The 23224-nt window shown below is 37.9% G+C and overlaps 1 protein-coding gene across 1 annotated transcript in view; it reads right to left on the bottom strand.

Moving 5' to 3' along the window:
* Positions 1–23224, bottom strand: part of ESR2 (estrogen receptor 2) — a 71269-nt gene that overhangs the window by 29496 nt on the left and 18549 nt on the right. The window contains exons 4-6 of the mRNA XM_058162898.1: positions 20069–20244; positions 16122–16238; positions 929–1228 (exon numbers count right to left, since the gene is read on the bottom strand). Coding sequence (XP_058018881.1) covers positions 929–1228; positions 16122–16238; positions 20069–20244 — 593 coding nt within the window. The remainder of the gene's footprint in view (positions 1–928; positions 1229–16121; positions 16239–20068; positions 20245–23224) is intronic.

Here is a 23224-nt window from a genome sequence, read left to right as displayed (position 1 = left end):
ATTGCATTCAATTCTGGGCACGTCATTTTAGGAAGGGTAGTGGCAACCACATCATTCCCAGAAGAGAGCAACAAATGATAAGGATCCTAGAAAGAAAACCCTCAGGATGTTTGGAAGTGTTGAGTATGGTTATCCTGGTACAGAGATTGCCAGGAGACATGATAGTTTCCTCAAATATTTGAAGGGTTTCATATAAAACAGGGTTCCTTAACTTTTATGGCTTTGTGGACCAGCAGAGGGGAGGGGAAGTGTCTGCATGAGTGGCAGTCATATGCATGCACAACTCCATTTTTACAAACAGTGGGCACAATGGCCTGCCTCTCACGCAAATGGGAGTTCACGCACAGGTGTTTGCCCACTGCCCAGGCAAGTGGGGCTGCACACATGCTCGCCCGACCCTTCTGCGGCCAGGTTCCTAACCGTTCAAGGCCCGGTGGTGGACCTCAACCCAGGGATTGGGGACCCCAGATATAGAACATGGTCCAGAATTTTTCAGAGTTGGTCCAGAAGACAGGACAAGACAAGAACCTATGTGTTTAAATTACAAAACAATACATTTGGTTGAACTTGAGGGCGAAAAGCTGAACAGTAAAAGCTATTCAAACATTGAACAGCCTGTCTTGGAAATTGGTCACTCACATGCGCTGAGAATATTTAAATATGCTGGATAGTTTTGTCAAGGATGTTGTAGTAGCATATGACTATACTGGGCTGGGGATTAGACTACCATGGATGATCTCCTTGATGCTGTGAAAGCTTATATTCTATGTTTCTACTTTTGCTCCAAACAATGGCCTTATCGAGGTTGTATTACCAAATAATAATGCAATCATTGAGATGTTTTTCTTGTTGTAGGCCATAAGTTTTGTTTAAAAAAATATTTATACTTGTTATACATATTTATATTTCAAAAGTCATATTTCCTTACCAGGGATTTTTTTCGCCCAACCAATCATGTGGACCAATTCTTTGTCTGCAAGTTTCGTCAAGGACATCATCATGGAAGCTTCTGTAAATGGCCTGTTGGGGCGACTCACTAACACATTTGGTGGTTCAGCTTCAAGTAATATGGAGACAAACCGTTCTGGGCTTATTGCATTGCCCTGGGCTTCTTTTGCTTGAATGATACTGTCATTATTCTTTTTCCCTTTGCTTCCACAATGCACCAAATCTTCTTGATTGCGATGACGGCGAACAATACGATACCCACAACGCTCTCTTCTTGAACCTGAAATTTTGAAAAATAATTGACCTAATTTAATATTCCAGTAACTCAATCACTAGAATCAGAGGTCTTCAAACTTTGCAGCTTTAAGACTTGTGGACTTCAATTCCCAGAATTCTCCAGCCAGCATAGCTGAAGTCCACAAGTCTTAAAGCTGCCAAGTTTGAAGGCCTCTGCACTAGATTAATTATACATGTGTACCTAAATGATATAAAAAGAGTTGATTACCAATTTTCCAAAAGTCTACCAAATCCATGTTGGAAAATTCCGGTGATCGATTTCCAGTTTAGTTTCCCAATCCCCATATCCAAATCAGAGCAAGTATGTGCGACATTTAGTTCAACTAGCAAAACTTCAGCAAACATTAACCATTTTTTTACGGTTGTAATGTTCTTATTGTTTACATCATTTTATCATTTTAGAATTGTAAGCTGCCCAGAGTCATTTGGTTGACTTGGGCAGCTATAGAAATTGAATGAGTGAGTGAGTGAGTGAATGAATGAATGAATAGGAAATTGAAATGGGAAATAGGAAATTGAAATGGGAAACCAAGTGATCTTCTATTCTGCACCATGAAGTATACAAGTTAGTGATTGGTATGATGCAGGGGTGCTATTCAGCAGGTTCTGACAGGTTCTGAAGAAGCGGTAGCAGAAATTTTGAGTAATTTGGAGAACCGGCAAATACCACCTCTGGCGGGTCCCAGAGTGGGGTGGGAATGGGATTTTGCAGTATCCTTTCCCTGCCATGCCCACCAAGCCACCCCACCAAGCCATGCCCACAGAACCAGTAGTTAAAAAAAAAAAAGAATTCCACCACTGGTATGATGTATCCATCAATCTAAACGAAGAAACATTTTTACAACAAATATTTTTTTTAAAAAAATCAGCCTCAGAGGACTTCTAGTAGCATGGTAATCAAAAATAAAAACAGTAAAAAATAAAATAGGTGTTAATCTCATCAGAGGCTTATGTTGCTTCTTGTTTGGGGGGCTTTGGAAGCTATTGAAAGTCGACTTGGGGGCCAAATCTGGCTCATAGGATATTATCAAGGTCCTTATTGTAGACCTTGATTCTCTGGTATGATACATTTATTATCAGAAAAATGCTCTGGCGACAAGAGGGGAGCTGATTGGAAATCAGAATCCCAGGTAGATGGTAGGAAGCCAAGCAATTAATTTGGCTCTAAATCAACTTTATTTTCTGAATTCTGGACAAATATAACATCTACATAAAGGCCCTGCATGATGCAGAAAGATGCTGCAAATTTGCTAGAATGGAGGCACAATGTAAGATTTCAGCATAATGAAATTTTGATTTAGTTCACTGCATCCAGAGAACAAAGAGCTCAATTTCCCAATTCCATGTCATTCTTCCATAATCAGTATGCCCTGGCTAGTATAGCAGATCCCACAAAAGGATCATCCTATACATAGAGTCCATCTCTTCCCAGCAGATAGTCAACATCTGCATTATCTAATTTTCTCTTTTTTCTTCATCCTGAAACTTGTTAACTAGATATACAATTCCAGTATCTGTGGGTCTATAGGTTTCTCTCTCTCTCTTTCTCTCTCTCTCTCTCTCACACACACACACACACACACACACACAGAGAGAGAGAGAGAGAGAGAGAGAGAGAGAGAGAGAGAGAGAGAGAGAGAGAGATTGTATCGGATTCTTCAAATACCTGCTTGTATGTGTCTACCGCCATTTATATGTTCAATCCAAAAAGTTGCCAACTGCCAAAGTTTCCATGGCTTAATCAAGCTAAATTTACAGATACCACCACAGTTTCTGTCTTGGCATTTAAAGCAGTCCATAAATACAATAGAAATGGAATCAGCTCAAACATAGTTTATCAACCTTCCTAAGAACAGTGACTCATTTTGCAAAATACTGTATGGTGTAGCCAGAAAACTAGCTGGTGATCTGAGTATGGACAGCAAACGAATATTTCCTGGCATCCACATGGAGCGCAGCAGGAGTTTCCATCCAAGACATTTACTCTGATTCAAACAGCATGTAGCCATAGACCATTCCTCTTATCTTCCTCAGCCTTGTTTGGAACTGCATCCATGAGGCAGCTCTCTGTGAAGCCTATAGAGAGACTGGGGGTGGGGATGTAAGCTTAAATGGAAGCTGAAGGGGAATTTCAAACACAACAGCCCTACATTTTTAAGATTCACAGTTAGGGACCATTTTGCTGCTGTGCACACTGGAAAAGAGAGGAAGGGCAGTTTTAAAGGCAGAAAAATATGAGGGGATCATAGTCTATGCTTCTATCCATCATTTCCTGTGGTCCACTATCTGCTGGCCTCCAACTACCTATCGCAGCACTTAGAACTGTTACTAAAAGTAAGTTTAAATACCCTGCCTGCCCACTGTTTCTCTTCTCCACATGGAGGAGCATGTGCTACTCTCTTCAAAAGACAATCAGGACTCACAAAAGTATACGGTAGAAATATGTCTATGAGCAGAACAATAATTACATTGCTGCGACAAGCACTGGAGGCAGTGGTGGGTTTCAAATTTTTTTACTACCGGTTCTGTGGGTGTGGCTTGGTGGGCATGGCTTGGTAGGCGTGGCATGGCTTGGTGGGTGTGGCAGGGGAAGGATACTGTAAAATCTCCATTCCCCTCCAATGCAGGGGAAGGTTACTGCAAAATCCCCATTTCCTCCTGATCAGCTGGGACTTGGGAGGCAGAAAATAGATGGGGGCAAGGCCAGACAGAATTTTTACTACCGGTTCTCCGAACTACTCAAAATTTCCGCTACCAGAACTGGTCCAAACCTGCTAAAACCCACCTCTGATTGGAGGAAAGAAAGTTACTCCTACTATAAAGTTGATCCAAGTTAATTTGGATCAGTCTGTGATTCAATTTGACTAATGAAGTAGGAAAGATACATGAAGAACCTAGTTTGAAATAACTAGACTCTTTCTAGAAAATGGTCCTGCTAGTGATTCCTTATGGACTGGACAAGAAGCAATGTTTCCATACCAGTCTAAAGTTGCCAAGCCTTCCCAGTTGGATCTCATTCCTCCAAATTCCAAATTGTATTCAGAGGAGTTCTCCACTCCACTTATGCCACCAGACTTGAAATCCTGGGTTTAGAAAATTTAGAACTACACCACCTCTGACAGGACCTGTGTTTAACTCATAGAATCATCTATTGCAATGTCCTTCCTGTTGAAAACTACTTCAGCTTCAATCACAACAATACAAGAGCAAACAATAGATTTAAACTTAATGTTAACCGCTCCAATCTTGATTGCAGAAAATATGACTTCAGTAACAGAGTTGTTAGTGCCTGGAATACACTACCTGACTCTGTGGTATCTTCCCAAAATCCCCAAAGCTTCAACCAAAAACTATCTACCATTGACCTCACCCCTTTCCTAAGAGGTCTATAAGGGGTGTACATAAGAGCACAAACATGCCTACCGTTCCTGTCCTAATGTTGCTTCATGCTTATGCTTATGCATGGTGTTATGACAAATAAATAAAAATAAATAAATACATTCTATGTGAATACACAGCCACAGAATACCTAGTAGACTGTGTCAGATTGCATCTTCAACGAAACCTGTGTCAGGATAAGGAGGTGAACTTTTGAATGGCTCCGGATATGCATATGTTTGTAAGAGAATGGCTTGTACATAGCCCATGCACATGTCTTGTATCAGTAATCTGATTGGAACAAAGTATAAAGGGGAAGGAACACAGAATAGGTATAGTCACATAATATTATTTTGTACGTGTGTGCCTTTGTGTCAGTTTTTGACCCCGATGCCTGCCCAGACTAATCCCTGCAGTGCTTTTGTGTCAGTTTTTGTGGCAAGGTTTTGGGAACATTGCTTGTTATTAAGAGCTGTGGTGGCACAGTGGTTAGAATGCAGTATTGCAGGTTCGACTCTGCTTGCTGCTAGGAGTTCAATCCTGACCAGCTCAAGGTTGACTCAATCTTCCATCATTCCAAGGCCGGTAAAATGAAGATTCAGATTGTTGAGGGCAATATTCTGACTCTGTAAACCATTTAGAAAGTGCTGTAAAACACTATAAAGCAGTATATAAGTCTACGTGCTATTGCTATTCTATGTGCTGTTGCTATTGTCTCTTTCCTAGGGCTGAGGGAAAGTGACTGACCTAAAGCCACTTGTCTGGCTCCATGACTAAGGCAGGTCTAGAACTCACAGCCTCCCAGTTGATGCCTTAACCATTACACCAAACTGGCTCGTACATTCATATATACATTTTCCACAATTATGAAATAAAACTAGTTAATGTGTACAAGGCTTTTCTGCACAAAAGAAGTAAATGTAAATGTGGAACTTGTACAGTCTGACCCAAGGGATCAGCTTAACTTCTGAAATGCAAAGAACAACCTGAGCCATGCTGACCACAACATTCTTATCCTCTCTGCCAAGTAGAGCAGAGGTGGCACAGTTGGCCTTTATTTGCTAAGAAGTGACAGAGACAGGGGAACATCTCTCCATTCCCAGTTACAGGGAGATCAATTAGGCTGCTGGGCCACGATTTGAATTTAATGGTGATTCTGGACAGTCAACACGATTCTCTATATTTTAGTCTTCTCTCAGTAATTCTCCCAGTCTTCTCCCCTTTCATCTCCCAAATGAAATTCAGTGTAGAGAAAAGTAAACTCTTACACTGAGGCAAGAAAAACCAAAAGTACACATATAGACTGGGTGAAACCATGCTTAATAGCAGTAATTGTGAGAGAGATCTTGGAGTCTTAGTGGCCAACGAGCTAAATATGAGCCAGCAGTGTGTAGCAGCAGCCAAAAAAGCCAATGCAATCCTAAACTGCATTAACAGAGGGATACAATCAAGATAAAGTGAGATACTAATACCATTCTATAAAGGCTTAGTAAGACCACACCTAGAGTACTGCATCCAGTTTTGTCACCACACTGTAAAAATGTTGAGACTCTAGAAAAAGTGCAGAGGAGAGCAACCAGGATGATGAGGTGCCTGGAGACTAAAACATATGAAGACCAATTACAGGAACTGGGCATGGCTAGTCTAGTGAAGAGAAGGATCAGGGGAGCCATGATAACAGTGTTTCAGTATTTGAGAGGCTGCCACAGAGAGGAAGGGGTCAATCTATTTTCTAAAGCACCTTTATTGCCTTCGGAAGTTGTGGGAGCTTCTTCACTTGAGACTTTCAAGAAGAGATTGAACTGCCGTTTGTCAGAAATGGTGTAGGGTCTCCTGCTTTGGCGGGGTGGGGTGGGGGGTGGACTAGATGACCAAAAGGTCCCTTCCAACTCTGTTAATCTGTTAATCAGTACTGGTCCTCTCCTGCAGTACTGGATTACAGTCCTTACAATTCCAGATAGCATAGACCACAGTATCCAGATATTCAGGAAATTATAGCCTGATGCATCTTGAGGGTATCAGCTTGACAAAGGGTATCGTGTATGATCCTCCTGATTGTTTAAATGTTCTTTTCTTTTTCATCATACCTTGCCATTTTAAATTTTACAAAGTGGTGGGGGGGAAGACTCTGAGTCCAAATCCAACAGAAAACCTAGGAAACCGCACACTCTCAAATAGAAAGAATAATGCAGATATTATTACTCAGAAACACCAATCAAGCACAACAAAACATCACTGAAATCTTATCTACTTAAAACCTGAGAACGCTCTGTTTCTGGGATTTGCCAATTTTTATTTTTCTCAATATCTTGTTCCAGCCATGAATTTATTTCATTCTGTAGCCAGATCATTATGTGCATGTTGAGGAAATTCACATGGATTTTTCTGTAAACTGTTCTCTAATACTTCCACTTGTGTATCTGTTTTTTTACTTGGAAAATATAAAATAATATTGGGGAAAAGGCAAATTTCCACACAGTTCTGCAGTCTGGTTTGCATACAAATTCATGAAAACAGAATTCAGAAGAAAGGTTTGCCCACTCTGCACTCATAACAAAGATGACACTTCTTACAGATGTTTGCATACCTCAGCCCATATTCCCTTTCCTTCTGGAGCATCAACAAAACTCACGTTCCATAATTATTAGTTTGAAACTTCCTTCTACAACAATAATAACCAGAAATTACCCTCCTTTTAAACTGAAAATGAAAATTAGTAAGATCCTAACAGTTGCAATAGTTGAAAGCATCTACAAAATACATCCTCTTCAGTCCAAACCCTAGTTCAAACTCACCAAAAGATATTAATGACTAGCAATTTTATTAATCTCTTTTTCATGTAAATAATCAAAAGGTAAGATATTTTTTTTTTAATTGTTGGCTCTCTGTCCCAAAGATGCTTTTTCAGGAGGCAACTGGACTTTCTTGTTTTTTCTTTTGCAGATTACCAGCTGTCTGCAAGGAACATAAATCCTTTCATTCCCTACTATCCTGTCAGAGCTGAAGAAGCTTCTTGGTTGAGAAGCAAAACATCTTCAGAAGAAAAAATAACAAAGTCCAGTTGCCTCCTGAAAAAGCACCTTTAGGACAACCATGACTGAGAACTGAGAATTTCTACAGAGACTCTTTACTGAGACTGAGAACTGAGAATTTGTACAGACTGTTGGTTCTCTGGAATTATTTTTTCCTTTCACAAATTCTAAACCTAGGTGGTATTTATTTAGCTAAAGAATTTTGTGGTGAAAACATGCACATGATTAAAGGTAAAGGTTCCCTTTTCCCATATGTGCTAGTTGTTCCCAACTCTAGGAGGTGGTGCTCATCTCCATTTCTAAGCCAAAGAGCCAGTGCTGTCCGAAGACATCTCTGTGGTCATGTGGCCGGCATGACTCAATGCCAAAGGCGCACGGAACGCTGTTACCTTCCCACCAAAGGTGGTCTCTATTTTTTCTACCTGCATTTTTTACGTGCTTTCGAACTGCTAGGTTGGCAGAAACTGGGACAAGTCATGGGAGCTCAACCTGTTACGCGACACTAGAGATTCGAACCACTGAACTGCCGATCTTTCTGATCGACAAGCCAACATCTCTTACCCACTAAGCCACCATGTCCCTTTGCACATGATTACAACATGCAAAAAAAGAAAACCTTTGGCAGTATGTATAAATTGGTTGCTTATTAAATAATTCATAGAACTGAAACTATTTTCTTCTGGAATATAATATGCTGCCAAACCATGATGCATACTAAATAATATTCCTGCCATTTTGAGACTCAATTTTCATTTTTTAAGAATGAAATGCAGTCATTATGAAGAAACAAATGGACACATAACTACACATGTAGATATTACCATAAAGAAGAAATAAGTGCCTAGTTCATTACTGCACATACCATATTGCCATCCTCATCAATAAAATAAGAAAAACAGAAACACGCATTGCATTGTGCAGAGTTAACACCAGAAATGATCTCACCCAATTACTGGTATGTCTATCCCACTGTCCTTGTGGGTGAATGACTCTCGGGGTTCCTTTATTGTACTTTAATCCAGGCTTCTGCAAATGTTGCCTTCCATATGAGACCAGCTGGCTACTCTTGATCATACTCAATGGGGATTAATTATGAAATTAATCAAATACTAATAGCACAAGATTAGGGAAGGCAGTTGAAAACTGTCTAAAGAGTGGCAGCGGGGAGGAAAACAAATTGACAGTAAGAAGAAAAAGAGATAATCCCAGTCCAACAATAAAACTAAAAAAGACTTATTTGGATTTTAAATGATTCTTAAACCTAGGGGGGAAAGAAGCACATATCCATCCCAAATTAAAGCAACTTTCCATCCCCCCGCAGCTTTCCTCTACCTAATCTAGAAGCCTTGAAATGGACATTATATAGGCAAAAAAAGAGGAAGTACCTCCCTGAGTAAATGGTTCTGTCCATCTCAGCTCATTCGGGTGTCAATATCAGAAAGTTGACAAAGAGATTTAGCAGCTGAAGCGCTGGGACTTTGCATCCTCTCAGCTCTTCCAACAATGCAAAAGGAGCACCCAGCCAGCACTGAAAAAAGTAGGAGAAGTTATGGGCAAAAAAACACCCGGAGTTTCTGGGAGGACAGATTTGAGAGGATGTGCGCCTCGGTTTCTCAAGGCCTCTAAATAAATGTATCGTCTCTTCCTTATATCTTACTCTTGAATCTGAGACACTGGGTTTATTTTCTTTTTTTCCACGTTGTATTTTTTTTATTTCTTTTTGTCACAACAGTATACACAAACAAATGTCATAGATAAAACAACATATCTTGAAGAAATATATATATATATATATATATATATAATTAAAATTATGCATCAACTATATTAATTGGATATAATGAAGGGAACAATAGGACAGGAACGGTAGGCACTTTTGTGTTCTTATGCACAAAATTTATTTTATTTTATTTTGTATTGATTTTGTTCCTCTCCTACCCATATTCAAAATTGTGGATTATTGTCAATGTCCTGCTTTTAATTTTCAGGAATCCACCGGTGTGACAAAAGTTCTCAAGATGAAACTATTTCCTTATTATTTTTCCCAAACTATTCTCAATACAAAACCAAATTACAGAATTCAGCCCAATAAAAACATATATTCTTTAGATGATAGCCCACTTTTATCTCTATCATCCAATTTGGAGCAGACATTGCAATTTATTACTGCATTCATATACGCCTGAATCAACAGAAGGATGCCTGGTAGTAACTTTACATCCCCTACACAAGGGGCCATAGGACTGAAAACACAAGGTCAAAGCATGCATAATTCTGGTGTTCTCAATATGTCCACTGATTCATGCATCAACAGCCATAACATATAGTCATTTTAGCTGTTGATAGAATATAATTCAGATCTATGAGCAAAGTTGTCTTGCTAACCTTAGTTGGTTGGAATTGGTTGATGATTGATTTCCTCCATTGTGCAAAATCAAGTTTGCTTAACTATGTTTACTGAATAGAGCCCACTTGGCTGAGTGGCTACATCTTACTCAATCAGAAAGCCTGGTTCCAAACTTATGGTTATGCAACAAGATGTATGAACTCAGCTTGTATCAGAGGTGGGTTTCAGCAGGTTCTGACCAGTTCTGGAGAATTGCTAGCGGAAATTTTGAGTAGTTCGGAGAACCGGTAGTAAAAATTCTGACTGGCCCTGCCCCCATCTATTCTCTGCCTTCCGAGTCCCAGCTGATTGGGAGGAAATGGAGATTTTGCAGTAACCTTCTCCTGCCACACCCACTAAGCCACGCCCACCAAGCCACGTCATGCCCACCAAGCCACACCCACAGAACTGGTAGTAAAAAAAATTGAAACCCACCACTGGCTTGTATCCTGCTATGTCCTTCTCACTTTCTGAAGAAACAGAACTAGGTATTGTGGGAAGATTTTTCTCCAGTGCCCCTGTCCACATTGTCTCACTATCATTCACGATCACAATATTAAATTATTTTTCATGATTGCAACATTAGATTATTGGGGGTTTTTTTCTAACAAGACTCAGGTAAGCCACAAAAATTTAACAAGCTCCCACCAGTATATTTCTGGAGAAAACAAATAACTGATTACTTAAAAACAACAAATCCATTGCTCCATATTAAATTTTAGACAGTCTCATCACCACCACAAAAGGCTCAAGGTTTTCAATGCCCATTCCAATTCAGACTGAGATCCATAACCAGTTCGGCCCATCATCTTTGCAGAAACACAGACAAGGATTTCTCAAAGAAAGTAACTAAGCTTCTCATTTCCCTTTTAAAAGCGATAACATTTTTTGTGCCAGTCCCATTTGCCATTTTTCACATAACACTCAAGCCACTTTCATTGACAGAACCATGGACCTCCTGCCACAGTCCTTTGGCACACTAGCGATCCACAGCCAATTTCCATTTTCAAGAGCGAAAGGATAATTTCAGCCAGTACAGGGCAAATGGGTGATTTACAACTATTAAGCCTTAAAAGAATACTGTGCATTAGATCTATTTAAAGCTTCAATGGAAGCAATCACTGGTCCTGTTTCGCCTGTTCTCAAATCTAAAATTATTCATAACATTTTCTGTTTAAATATTTGATCATAGGTTCTCAGACTACTATATTATTTTTTGCCTTATTACTGACGAGAAAAAAAGCAGTGAGAAGTTCTAGGGACATATTACAGAGCTACATTTTTCAGAAGGATTCATGAACACCAGAGCCTTATTTTTGAATTATTTCCTTTAGGTATAAACATACAAGCAAAATACAGTATAAGAGTCACCTCGTGGTGAGATGGGCAGAAAATAAATTTAATAAAGAATAAGAATAAGCAAATAGGCACCAATTGCAGACATTAAAACTGCGGAAGCTTGGGAATTCTGGCTGAAGTCCATATGTCTTAAAAGTTGTCAAGGTTGGAAAACCTAATTCTAGTCCCTCTTACATGTTTAGCCTCTCTTACCAGTCTAACTCCTAATTGTCTACTTCCTAATTCACATTGAGACAACACTGTGTTCTTCCACATTTTTGCAAATACAGGAGTATCATCTTCTTAAATTAGAGGAGCTATGTAATTCAAAGATGAACAAGAAATTATATCTATGAGTAGCAAGGATTCACTCAACAATTCTAATAGCAATAGCAATAGCACTTAGACTTATATATCACCTTAAAGGTCTTTACAGCCCTCTCTAAATGGTTTACAAAGTCAGCATATTGCCCCCAACAATCTGGGTCCTCATTTTACCTACCTCGGAAGGATGGAAGGCTGACTCAACCTTGAGCCTGGTGATATTCGAACTGCCAAATTGCAGGCAGCTGGCAGTCAGAAGAAGTAGCTTGCAGTACTGCACTCTAACCACTGCGCCACTGAAGCTCCTAATACTTGTATTCATATCTAGCCTTTTCTCTAAAGAAAGGCACCTCCTTTTTATTTTATTTATTTATTTGTCCAAGAAAATTTGAACAACGAAAACACAAAAATCAAAATGTGACAGAGATGACAGGCACGCCGATCTCTCTCTCTCTCTCTCACTCTCTCTCTCTCTCTCTCTCTCTCACACACACACACACACACACACACACACACACACACACACTTATGGACCTCTTAAATATGGAGTGAGGTCCATAGAAGTTAGAATTAAAGCTATGAAAGTTTTCCTGTTCTAACACATCAGGAGGGTATTCAATTGAGAAAGTGGCTAATATCCTCCTTTCAACATTCTCTCCCTCTTTCATCTCATGCAGATATTGTTATTTCTCAGTTTTATGATTCATGTCTTCTCAAAAGGAACTGCACAATATTATAAGGGCCTCTATTTGGTTTATTTTGTAGTTTACTTTGGTTGACTATGGAAAACTCGAGATCACTATAATTTGCAAGATCTCAGAATGAACAGTGAAATTCTAAACTTATTCAATGGAATTTTCTTTTTGGAAAATCACTCGCTTTATATTTGTTCAACAATGTTCAACGCTCAGCCATTGGCTATATACCCAGTCACAACTGTCACATATGGGTTGGTGAATTACTGTGTTGTTTTGATTGAAATTGTAATGTAACCTGACCAAACCATGATGGATAAGTATGAGATTCTTACCTTCATGACTGTGAGGGCAGAAAATAGTTCTTATTTCACACCCCAGCTCAGTGTATTGTTAATGCTGATTTATTTTAAATTAACAGATGAATGTTGAACAATAGAAGGTTTTGCTTTTAAGTGATCAGGGTGAACATTTAGTCCCTTCTGCTGTTGAGATATGCTTATTTTTATCTAACCAACCTGAAATCAAAACTGACATACTACTGTACAGTTGTCCTACAAATAATCTGCAAAATTAGGCTGAGATAATTTAGCTTTTATTTCAATGTATGTATGCACGTATGCAAATTCCATTTTCCTCTCCCAGAATAAAAAGATAATGGTTGAACGTATAGGTAAGACTCCTAACAAGTAAGACACTGTTTTCTTCATGGAAAACAGATTAAAAGATTGAAAAATTCATCTGCAGTGCACAATGTTAATAATATTTTACTTTTAAAAATTGCCCTGCATTCTGTTACTCAGAAATTTAGGAAACCATTCTGGTATTTTGAAAAAATACAAATTTTCTCTTTCAAATGATTTATTGTATATATATATATATATATGAATAAAATAAAAATGAATGTATATAATAAATGAATGTATATATAAATGAATGTATAAATGCATATTACAACCAGAATATTAAATCTTGAGAGATTAATAAAATAAAGCATCAAGAAATGTTTTGATCTGAGTTTAGTCTTATTCTTTAATACTTTTTCTTCCAAACCTACCAGGATTTTGCAAGAATTAACAATTCAGATATGTAATCTAATAAACCAGAATATTTGACAAGCACTACATATAGTCAGATGTTATACTGGATTACAACTACCATGTTTCTCCAGCCAGTCATTTGAACAGGTGCTAGTTTGGGCTGGTGAGTATAATAGTTAATAGAGTAATTAAACAAAATGAAGATTATACAAATTTATTGTACACTTGGCTTGGTTACTTGTACTTGGGTTTTGTTTTGTTTTGTTTGTTTATTAACAAAAGAATAAGCACTGGAAGATGCCTTGTCATTCATCACTTAAGTTCTTCATCACTCTATTATGGTTCCAAATATCTATTTATACATTTTCAATATTTCAAAATGTGGTTTGCACATAAACATTTTGTGTTAAGTAATAGTAGATCATTGGCTGCTGTTGATGCCCTGACCAGAATGTTGGAACGAAAACACAATTCACAATTGCGAGGAAAAGAAGCAACCATATTTTAAAAAAATCATTTAAAAGTTGTACTATCTACATGCATATTCTGGAAAGATATAAGATGCCCAATCGTATTGCTTTATGAAGGAATCCTTTGGATATGCTAAACAATTCCTCCTCTCTACCAACCAATAAACTCATAGTCCCTAAGTACATACATTCTGTAAGCATTTATATATGGACAACTTCATTATTGTGCCAGGCCATCTGCAACAGTATCAAGTAGCTTTTGGAGGAAAATATAGGACAGGATGGGAACATCATACTATTACTAAAACAGTTGGGAAAATGCTTCCTAACTACTATTTAAAGACTCTCTTTCCTACAAAGATTTAGCCTGGATACAGAAAGTGTAGAAGTGTCAAATCCCCAAAATATATGCAAACTCCACTACCAACACCTGGGATGCATGGCTGTCTCTACAGGGAAAGGGACAGCTGTAAATACATTTAATCAAAATTGTTGACAAGCAGACCTGTAGTAACGCCTTATTATTATGCCTAATCATTGTATGCTGGTATGCTTTAAAACTCTCTGCAGCAGTCCTTAATGCTCAACATATAACATGCTCATTGATGCAAAAGGATTGTTGGAAGTTTGGAGATGAAGCGTGTGTGTTAGGTCACTACTGTTCTAATGGGAAAGTAGAAATGAAGTCCAGGCTATATGGTACTGTAGATGCCATAATTTCAAATGAAAATCATCAGGACCCTGGATTAAGTGTATTGTTTTTGGGGTACTGCTGAAAATAAAAGTTTTGAAACTTTTATTGGCATCTGTATTTACATGCATTGCTAAACCCTTTTCATTGATTTTTTTTTTCGCCCTGAGGCTGAATTTTTCACTGATTTTTTCCCCCACTAAATTTTCTTAGTAATCATAGAACTGTGATGTTAAAATTGTAAACTGTTTTAAGAGGCTTCACAGCACCAAAACAAAATAGAGATAAGAAAGTAAGAAATTAAATGTCTCATTTACACAATACAAGTCTCTGGAGAAGTCCGCAGATAAGGTAAGATGTGTATCAAATCAGGCTTATTGCATCAGCCAAAAATTTCACAGATGATAAATTACCATACACTCCCTAGAATACTTTGCTTAGACGTTAATTCAGTATAGTAATAAAAATGTGGTCAAGCCACAATCTGGGCAAAAATACTAGCAGGAATCACATAATTTATTGATAGTTGACAAATCAAGGAGTCCTTTTAAGTCTGCACAAATCAGTTATCTCCAAGAGTCAAGTGGGTCTTTATGTGGGCAGAAGGCAAAAAGCAACATCACTGTAAATTCATGCAAGTTGGGTACTTACACTAACTCTAAACCTGAGCCGGTTTAGCTCAGGCTGGTAAGGCCTGTTATTAAGAACACAAAGCCTGCAATTACTGCAGGTTCGAGCCCGGCCCAAGGTTGACTCAGCCTTCCATCCTTTATAAGGTAGGTAAAATGAGGACCCAGATTGTTGGGGGGGCAATAAGTTGACTTTGTAAAAATATACAAATAGAATGAGACTATTGCCTTATACACTGTAAGCCGCCCTGAGTCTTCGGAGAAGGGCGGGGTATAAATGTAAACAAAACAAAAAAATAGCTCAAAGAAGAACACTCAACCCATAGATTATTGCAATATTATTGCATATTTCTGAATTGGACTTGTTGAAAAACAGCAGAGAAGAAGTCATGAGAATTTGAAACTCAATATTATCTTCAACTAGCCTCTTTAAAGTCTCACAAGGAACAGTTTATGGAAGACTTCCATTCATGCCTCTGTCATAGCCTAATCGCTTAACATTTTTCTAGATGCTTTGTTGCAATTAGAAATTACTATCTAAATGATTAACAGCTAAACTCCCAGGCAATTCTGGAACCTGGAATCTCACACATCTGGAGGAAGGAAGTTGGGAAAGTTGTTCTAACTGGGAAGTTAGGCACAGTAGCTTAAAGTACTGATAAAAATTTGCTGGGATGAGTTCTTCGCCAAATTATTTTTCTTATCCAAAGTAGGATGAAGCTGAGCTTCAGTAATCAATCTAAACTTCAGATCCACCTACTACTGACGTTCATGGAATTTACGTGTGCATAACTGAGGTTTTGAATCACAGTGTACATCCGCATTTGGAATTCAAGCAAAATTTTATATGAGAAACCTATAAGAGAAAATTCCCAAAGGAGCAAAGAACTTACCACATTTCATCATCCCTACTTCATAACATTTCCGGAGTCGGCAGGCCTGGCAACTTTTGCGTCTGTTTTTATCTATTGTACATTGGTTTGTCGCCGGACAAATATAATCATTGTGCCCTGGAGGGAGGGATAAAAAAGGTACATTTTTAAAATACTGTGATAAAGTCTTAGGTTTAGTCCTTGTTTTTGAGAAAAGGTATTTTATTTCTTGAGTTAGCTGGTTAGACTGTCCTTGTAGAACCCTTAGACCAGGGGTCTCCAACCTTGGCAACTTTAAGACTTGTGGACTTCAACTCTCAGAATTCCTCAGCCAGCTTTGCAAAGCTGGCTGAGGAATTCTGGGAGTTGAAGTCCACAAGTCTTAAAGTTGCCAAGGTTGGAGACCCCTGCCTTAGACAGAGCAGCCATGTGGAAGTCTTCCAATCCCAAATGAAAGCTGAGTCTTCCGGGCTGAGATGACTGCATACTGAACAGAGGAAGAATGACCCAGAAGAGTCACCTGTGTCCATGAGCTGACAAAGAGCATCCTAGCAACACAGAACGTGGAAAAAATGCGTTCTCCTTATCGTCTTGCAATGTAGATGTATTGTTCGTTAGGACTGCATGTTCCTTAGACCTGTCTCATTGCATTAGTTCACTTAACCAGAGCACTTAGGATTGCAGCTTGCAAACTGAGAAGATCCAGAATGAACATGTCCTCCAACTAACAAGCAGGTGGGGAAAGAAGGCTCTTCCTTAGATGCAAGAGTGCTTAAGGAAAAGAATAGAATAATAGAAGTCTTAGGCTTATAACCTTTGAGAACTTATTTGAAAGGTGAGCCGCTAGAGAAATACAGCATGTTAAAAGGGCTAAAGAGCAAGACAATCCTGTACACTTCAGTTCCTAAAATGAAAGCAGCAGATGCATTTTGAAAGATATTTTAGTAGAACCAGGCAGATTGTGGCAAGTGTGTCATAGAAAAGGACTGTGATCAGCAAAAGAGGCTTTTGTTTTGTTTTTGCAAACTACAAAATGAGAGAATTAAAACATTTCCTTTCATTTTGGTAGGTTTCTCATCCTTGGACTAGATTTAACCTCTCTACAAAGATTCAGCAGACACCAAGGAGAGTCTGGAAAGAGAAGCTATTTCCTTCTGTGGAGAATTAGAGAAATGCCAATTTGTGGGGAAAGTTCATATATTCCCACCAATTCATAGTGAAAATTAATCAAAGCAGATGGTTTTTCTTAAATTTATTTGATAAGCAGGCTCCTTTTTAAAGGGGAAGTTGATAATACAACTTCCCAACTATCTGGCCAAATGATAGTTGAAAGCAAATTTTAGCTGTTCAAAAATGAAGGCAAATGAAGGCAAATTTTCTTAGTGACATTTTATCTCAACCTTTGTCTAGAGGTTATATATGATGTTTGGGGTTGAATGCCTGGACTTAGAACATGATGTTCTGAGTGATGTTTGATAAGACATCAAAAGTCAATAAGAGGCTATGGCCAAATTTTACTCTCCCTAGTTTAGCCTATGAATGATTGTGAATATGAGGAAAAGGAAAAAGAACATGTAAAAATGTAATTGGTTTGTACTAAACAATAAGTTTTACCATTCTACCTCTTCTATCTTCTTAAGGATTACCATGAAAATCCTCAATTTATGTTAAGAATAAAGACAGATTCTGATTAGATTTTTATTGTAGACTTTGGCTACAAGACTAAGAACTTGACATGCAGTTAAGACCTAGATGCGGATTACAAAAATGATTGTTTCTCTCTTCTTATATTGTAGATGTGTCTTCCATTACTGAATCTCAGTGTCCTAATAAAATATGACTCTACTTAACAATTAACCAGTGGAATGGCTTGCCTTCAGAAGTTATGGGTGCTCCATCACTGGAGACTTTTAAGAAGAGACTGGATAGCCACTTGTCTGGGATGGTATAGGATTGGTATAGACTAGAAGACCTCCAAGGTCCCTTCCAACTCTGTTTTTCTGTTATAATCTTCATTTCATCTGCTTTACTCACCTTCAGGTTTATAAGTTCTAACAAGCACACATATAAAAGTCCAAAGTGATAGAGACAGATTTGATGGTTACTTGGAGGGGAAAAAAGGCTGGAAGGAGAAGAATACAACTGTAAACCACTCCTTCTCCCTGAAAACCACTTGTCCATTCCAAATCTGCTTCAAAAATGGCCTCTTGTAAGGAAATTTAATAGTTTTCTCACATTATTCAGAGATGTCATGTCATTCTAATTAAAAGGCAGCTTGGACTCTATCAGCTATATCTTTGTTTGTGTATTTAATGAAGGGCCTGGTTTATACATTGATGCAGATACCAGAAAGAACCCAAAAACCCCAACCCAATTTATTATTTGTAGAAAAGTCTGTTTTGCAAAACTGCTGAACACTTTTTAGAAAACACAGTCTGTGTAGAACAGATGTGATCTCGGTGTTTGGCAGTGAAGGTTGATTAGAATCAAAGGTCTCCTGGAAAAAAGATAAAAATGTTGCCATGCCAAGTCTCCAACATATGTCATGGCCTTCAAAAGGTTATCTTGTCCAGTTCTAAAGTGTAGTTGACCAAACCATATGCCAGGTAAACACTTTTGCTTTTTTCAATTCCCTTAATTTGTTGCATCCAATTTCATACTGTTCCTACAGATCTGAGACTTACCTTTACCTTTTTAACTGCAGTTACCCTGGAGTAAATCCTACTGAAACAATGATATTTTCTTAATTGGAAGCATAGATAGTAGAATAAATATGGGGAAGGAATTTGTCCTGGGGTTGAAACAATGTACATAAATATTTTTGAAGTGAGCAAAAAACCTGAGAAAATGTACATAGAATCAAACTGTGAGATTTTTCATAACTGCCACTGAAAATGGGACTTTGATTTTTAATCAGTAGATTCCATCAACTAGCTGATATACTAAAGGGAAGAAATGAATCCAGTTTTAATGGTGAATCTAAAAATGAAAAGCGCCTGGTACTTTTACATGTTTTGAGTCTATTATTTTAATATAATTGGGAGTGAAAAGGAAATCTTAAATGGAATGTGCAAGAAAATGCTCTTTGATCCCCTTTTCGATGTTCCATTCCATGTTCATTCATTTTTTTAAATTTATTTAGCTTATATGCCGGCTATCTCGTCAGAGGCAACTCTAGGCAGCTTGCAATCATTCAATAAAAATACCATATAAAACATTAAACAATAAATAGGGATCTTAAATTTAAATTTTAAGTAGTTAGCCCTGCTTCAGTGATTAAAAAACAGAAACTTTATAAGATGTTATTCATAACAGGAACAAATACAGTGATTGGTAATTAACTAAATTATTAGTAACTATACATAATAATTCAATTTATCATGCACATTGCTAAATCTCTTCTAAAGCCTCCTTTAATCCTGCAATAATCATACAGATGGTATAATATTTTAGTTGTTTGCTTGGCTGGTGTTAAGGAGCATCAGCTTGTGTACTGTCCCTTAATTTCAAGATTTCCAGCACACTGAGAAAAAAGAAAGACCCAAAATTGTAAAATAAAATCTAAACTAAACTTCACACTTTGTTTTGGAAGGGGAAAAAGGAGAGAAACTCCTCCTAAAATAGAAAAAAAAATTAAAAATCCAGTTCCGCAGTACACGTAGCAATAGTATGGCCTTCAGCCCACTTCAAAATATTGTGCAAATGTAATTAAGGCTCAGGTCTCAAGGAAGTCTGCAGGGGGATTGGGTCAAAAATTCCAAATGATCATTGTAACTACATAATTGAAGTGCTGCCTCTTTTTTGATTGCATCACGATCCACCTTTGAAAGGGGCGGGGTTTGATGCTGTCTGTTATCTTGACTTTGTTGACTCTCTTCTAGTTCCTCTGTGAAATTTATCTTCATATTCTTACAAAAATCATTGCATTTAAATTAATTGATTTCCCCGGGGTTTCCTGTTTTCCCTACCTTGGATGCTTCTTTTGAAGAAGGCTTTACAGCCTTCACATGACCAAACCCCATAATGATATCCAGATGCATAATCGTTACATACAGCACAGAAATGTGCATCTCTTTTTGAACCAGGACTGTTTGTGGTGGGACTGGTAGAGTCACTGCTGCTGTTTTTTCTTTTCAGGGTGTCTCTGGTGGCAGAAAAGGAGAAAATCTGTCATCAAACCATACAAAGGAATGTGTATTTTGTATTCAACAATGTTCTTTTTTTAAAAAAATGATCCACATGAAGTTTTTCAGAGTGTGAACTGCAGTAAAAGAAAGCTTAAAATTACAGAAACATCCATGGATTAGGGTTATAAAAATATTGATTCTTCAGAACACACCACAATTTTGCAAGCATCAGCTATTAGAGCATGTAATATATTAAACAGGAGTATTTGACAAGCATTAGATATGTGAAGTCAGATGTGTTAGATTACAACTATCACATTCTCCTCCCAATCATACCAAGCAGTTTAGTTTGGGCTGGTGAATATAATAATTAGCAAGTGCTTAAACAGAATAAAGATTGCACAGTTAGGAGTTTATCATACACATGCAGAGTTACTTGTGCCATATTGTTTGGCCAAGTGAAGCAGTTTCTTAGACAGGAAAAGTCAATACCACAAAGAGTATTCATTGCAAAGCATTTTTTTAATTATTATTTTCATTCATTCACTTTTATTATTTGATTTCTTATTCTATTTTTATTGCCAGGGACAGGAACAGGTGCTTCTGTGATAAAAAAAATTTTGACTGGTCTTGAATAGTATAACTTTTATTTTGGAATGAAGGGGGGTTGCTTCCATTTGCTGTTCTTGCTAGGGATCTCTGGTTGTCCCATGGACACATTCCTCCAACAAATGTGCAAGAAGTAAGTTTGGTCCACCAAATCAGAAATTTGATAAATGCAAGAACTTTTTTAAAGACTAAAACATGCATTTTGTTCCTTTTTGAGGCCTGAAACATTGCTTTAGCTGCACAGCCATCCCCAAGGAGAAAGGAAGTAAAAAACGAAGCCTAGAAAGCAAAAAAGAGGATTTCACTTATGATCAAAGTCTTCAAATGTTTCAGTCACACGGTTGAATTTTCCATCTCAGTGTTTCTCAAACTTGGCAACTTTAAGGCGTGTAGATCTCAACTCCCTCATGCTGGCTGAGAAATTCTGGGAGTTGAAGTCCACACAGCTTAAAATTGCTAAGTTTGAAAAACACGGCTCTAGCCTGACTTTGTTTTATTCACGCACATATCCCAGAACATCCCTGCTTACATTTACACTTCACAGTACATATGAATTACAGTCTTTACTTCTGAGACACACCCAGTGTCCTCTATTCCAGGAGTCTCCAACCTTGGCAACTTTAAGACTTGTGGACTTCAACTCCCAGAGTTCCTCAGCCAGTTTTGCTGGCTGAGGAACGCTGGGAGTTGAAGTCCACAAGTCTTAAAGTTGCCAAGGTTGGAGACTCCTGCTCTATTCTTTCTTGAGTAAAAAGGGATTTGATAACCTTCTTCCTTTCTTGCCAATGATCAGGGACAATGTGCAAGTCCAAAGAGATTTGAAGAACACTTGGGCAGAAGAGAAGCCACTACATTCAGAAGGCCACATATAAGTTTCGTAATTGTGACAAATGTCTCTGGGTTTCAGAAAGAAGGAGAGGCTTAAGGGAGCATGTGTCCTTTTTTAAAAAAAATCTCTCCCAACTGAAGCAGAGTTTTGTATGTCACATTTGAAAACAAAATCCTTCATTAGGAAAAATAAAATAAAATAAAATGCCCTATGCTCACTTAATCAGGTAAAGGGAGGGGCCAGCTACATGTAGTTCATATTCTTCCCATCTTTGAACTTTTAATTTAAGTTACAATTCATGAATTTTCAATACCACAATCATTGTTTCCATGGCAATAAATTGATATCATGAACACAGCATTAAGACGGCACCACAAAAATGAAACAGAAGGGGAAGTGCAACTGTGAAAGAGAATATGTACAAAGGCAGAGCATTTTGAAGTTGTGAAATCACTCATTACACTTACCCTTCAAAAGGAATGGAGGGTTTCATTGTACAATTCCACTCAAATAAGATATTCTGTGGTTTGCCGAGGAACTAAAAGAGTATCCCATGTAGCCTTCTCCAACCTGTTCCTTCCAGATGTGTTAGTTACTATCTCCCATGATATCTGGGGATAACAGCAATAAGACATCTGGAGGACAGCTTGCTGCAGATGACTGAGACAGACCTGAAACTGTCTGAATTCCAAATTAGTCCCATCAACAGCACAAAATTTCTATTCTTTCTTTATTTTTATCCTACCCCTTTTCAATAAAGAATCCCAAAATCTGTATGGAGATTTTTAATCATCCAGGTCATGGTTGTCCCAAGATGCTTTTCAAAAAGCAAGAAAGTTGCCATTTGAAAAGCACTTTTGGGAGTCCCAAAAGCTATATATGATGTTCTTATCCATTATTTTATAACTGACCTCAGTCTTGCCTGATAGTGAGAGACAGTATTTAGTCCAAAGTTCTTGGATTAAATACTTTTTCTTTTCAGGAATGGTCAAAACCATTTTGCTAGCTAAGGCAAAGGATAAACTGATTTCCTTCATCCATCTCATACTTCTAAGGTGACTGGTCTACCCGTTTGTCTTTAATACACACAATGTGCTGGTTTGCTCACCGTATCCAGAGTTAGGTTAGCTAAGAAGAATAGATCATATTCAGGGTACATGCAATATTATCTTCTAATTAAGCAAGCTGACACAAAGAAAGTTCAGAAGGAACCAGTCCCTCTTCCTTCAGGCAGGGGTGGAGGTGTTTCACTATGCCTAATAACAGACCAGCTTGGCTCCCCATTCTATCCTCATTCAGGTATTTCATCATTTTCTAAGTGTTACACCAGGAATCTTCCCATAGTCATTTTATTAATGAACTGTTCTTGAACAAGTAGACTGTATGCTACTTGCAGAAGAAATTCTATATTATCCAGAAAATTTATCATCCTTTGTCCAGTAACTTTAGTTTCTTTCATAGCCACTAACCTACTAAATCTCTATACCTGGCAAGATTTCTACCCTAGAGTTCTCTAATACCATTTTGATTTCCATGAACACAAACTTATTTCCAAGCAC

Source organism: Ahaetulla prasina, chromosome 1 (genome assembly GCF_028640845.1).
Source record: "Ahaetulla prasina isolate Xishuangbanna chromosome 1, ASM2864084v1, whole genome shotgun sequence".
In the NCBI taxonomy this organism is placed as follows: Eukaryota; Metazoa; Chordata; class Lepidosauria; order Squamata; family Colubridae; genus Ahaetulla; species Ahaetulla prasina.
The sequence above is the reverse complement of the archived record's forward strand: the minus strand, read 5'-3'. Positions and strand labels throughout refer to the sequence as shown.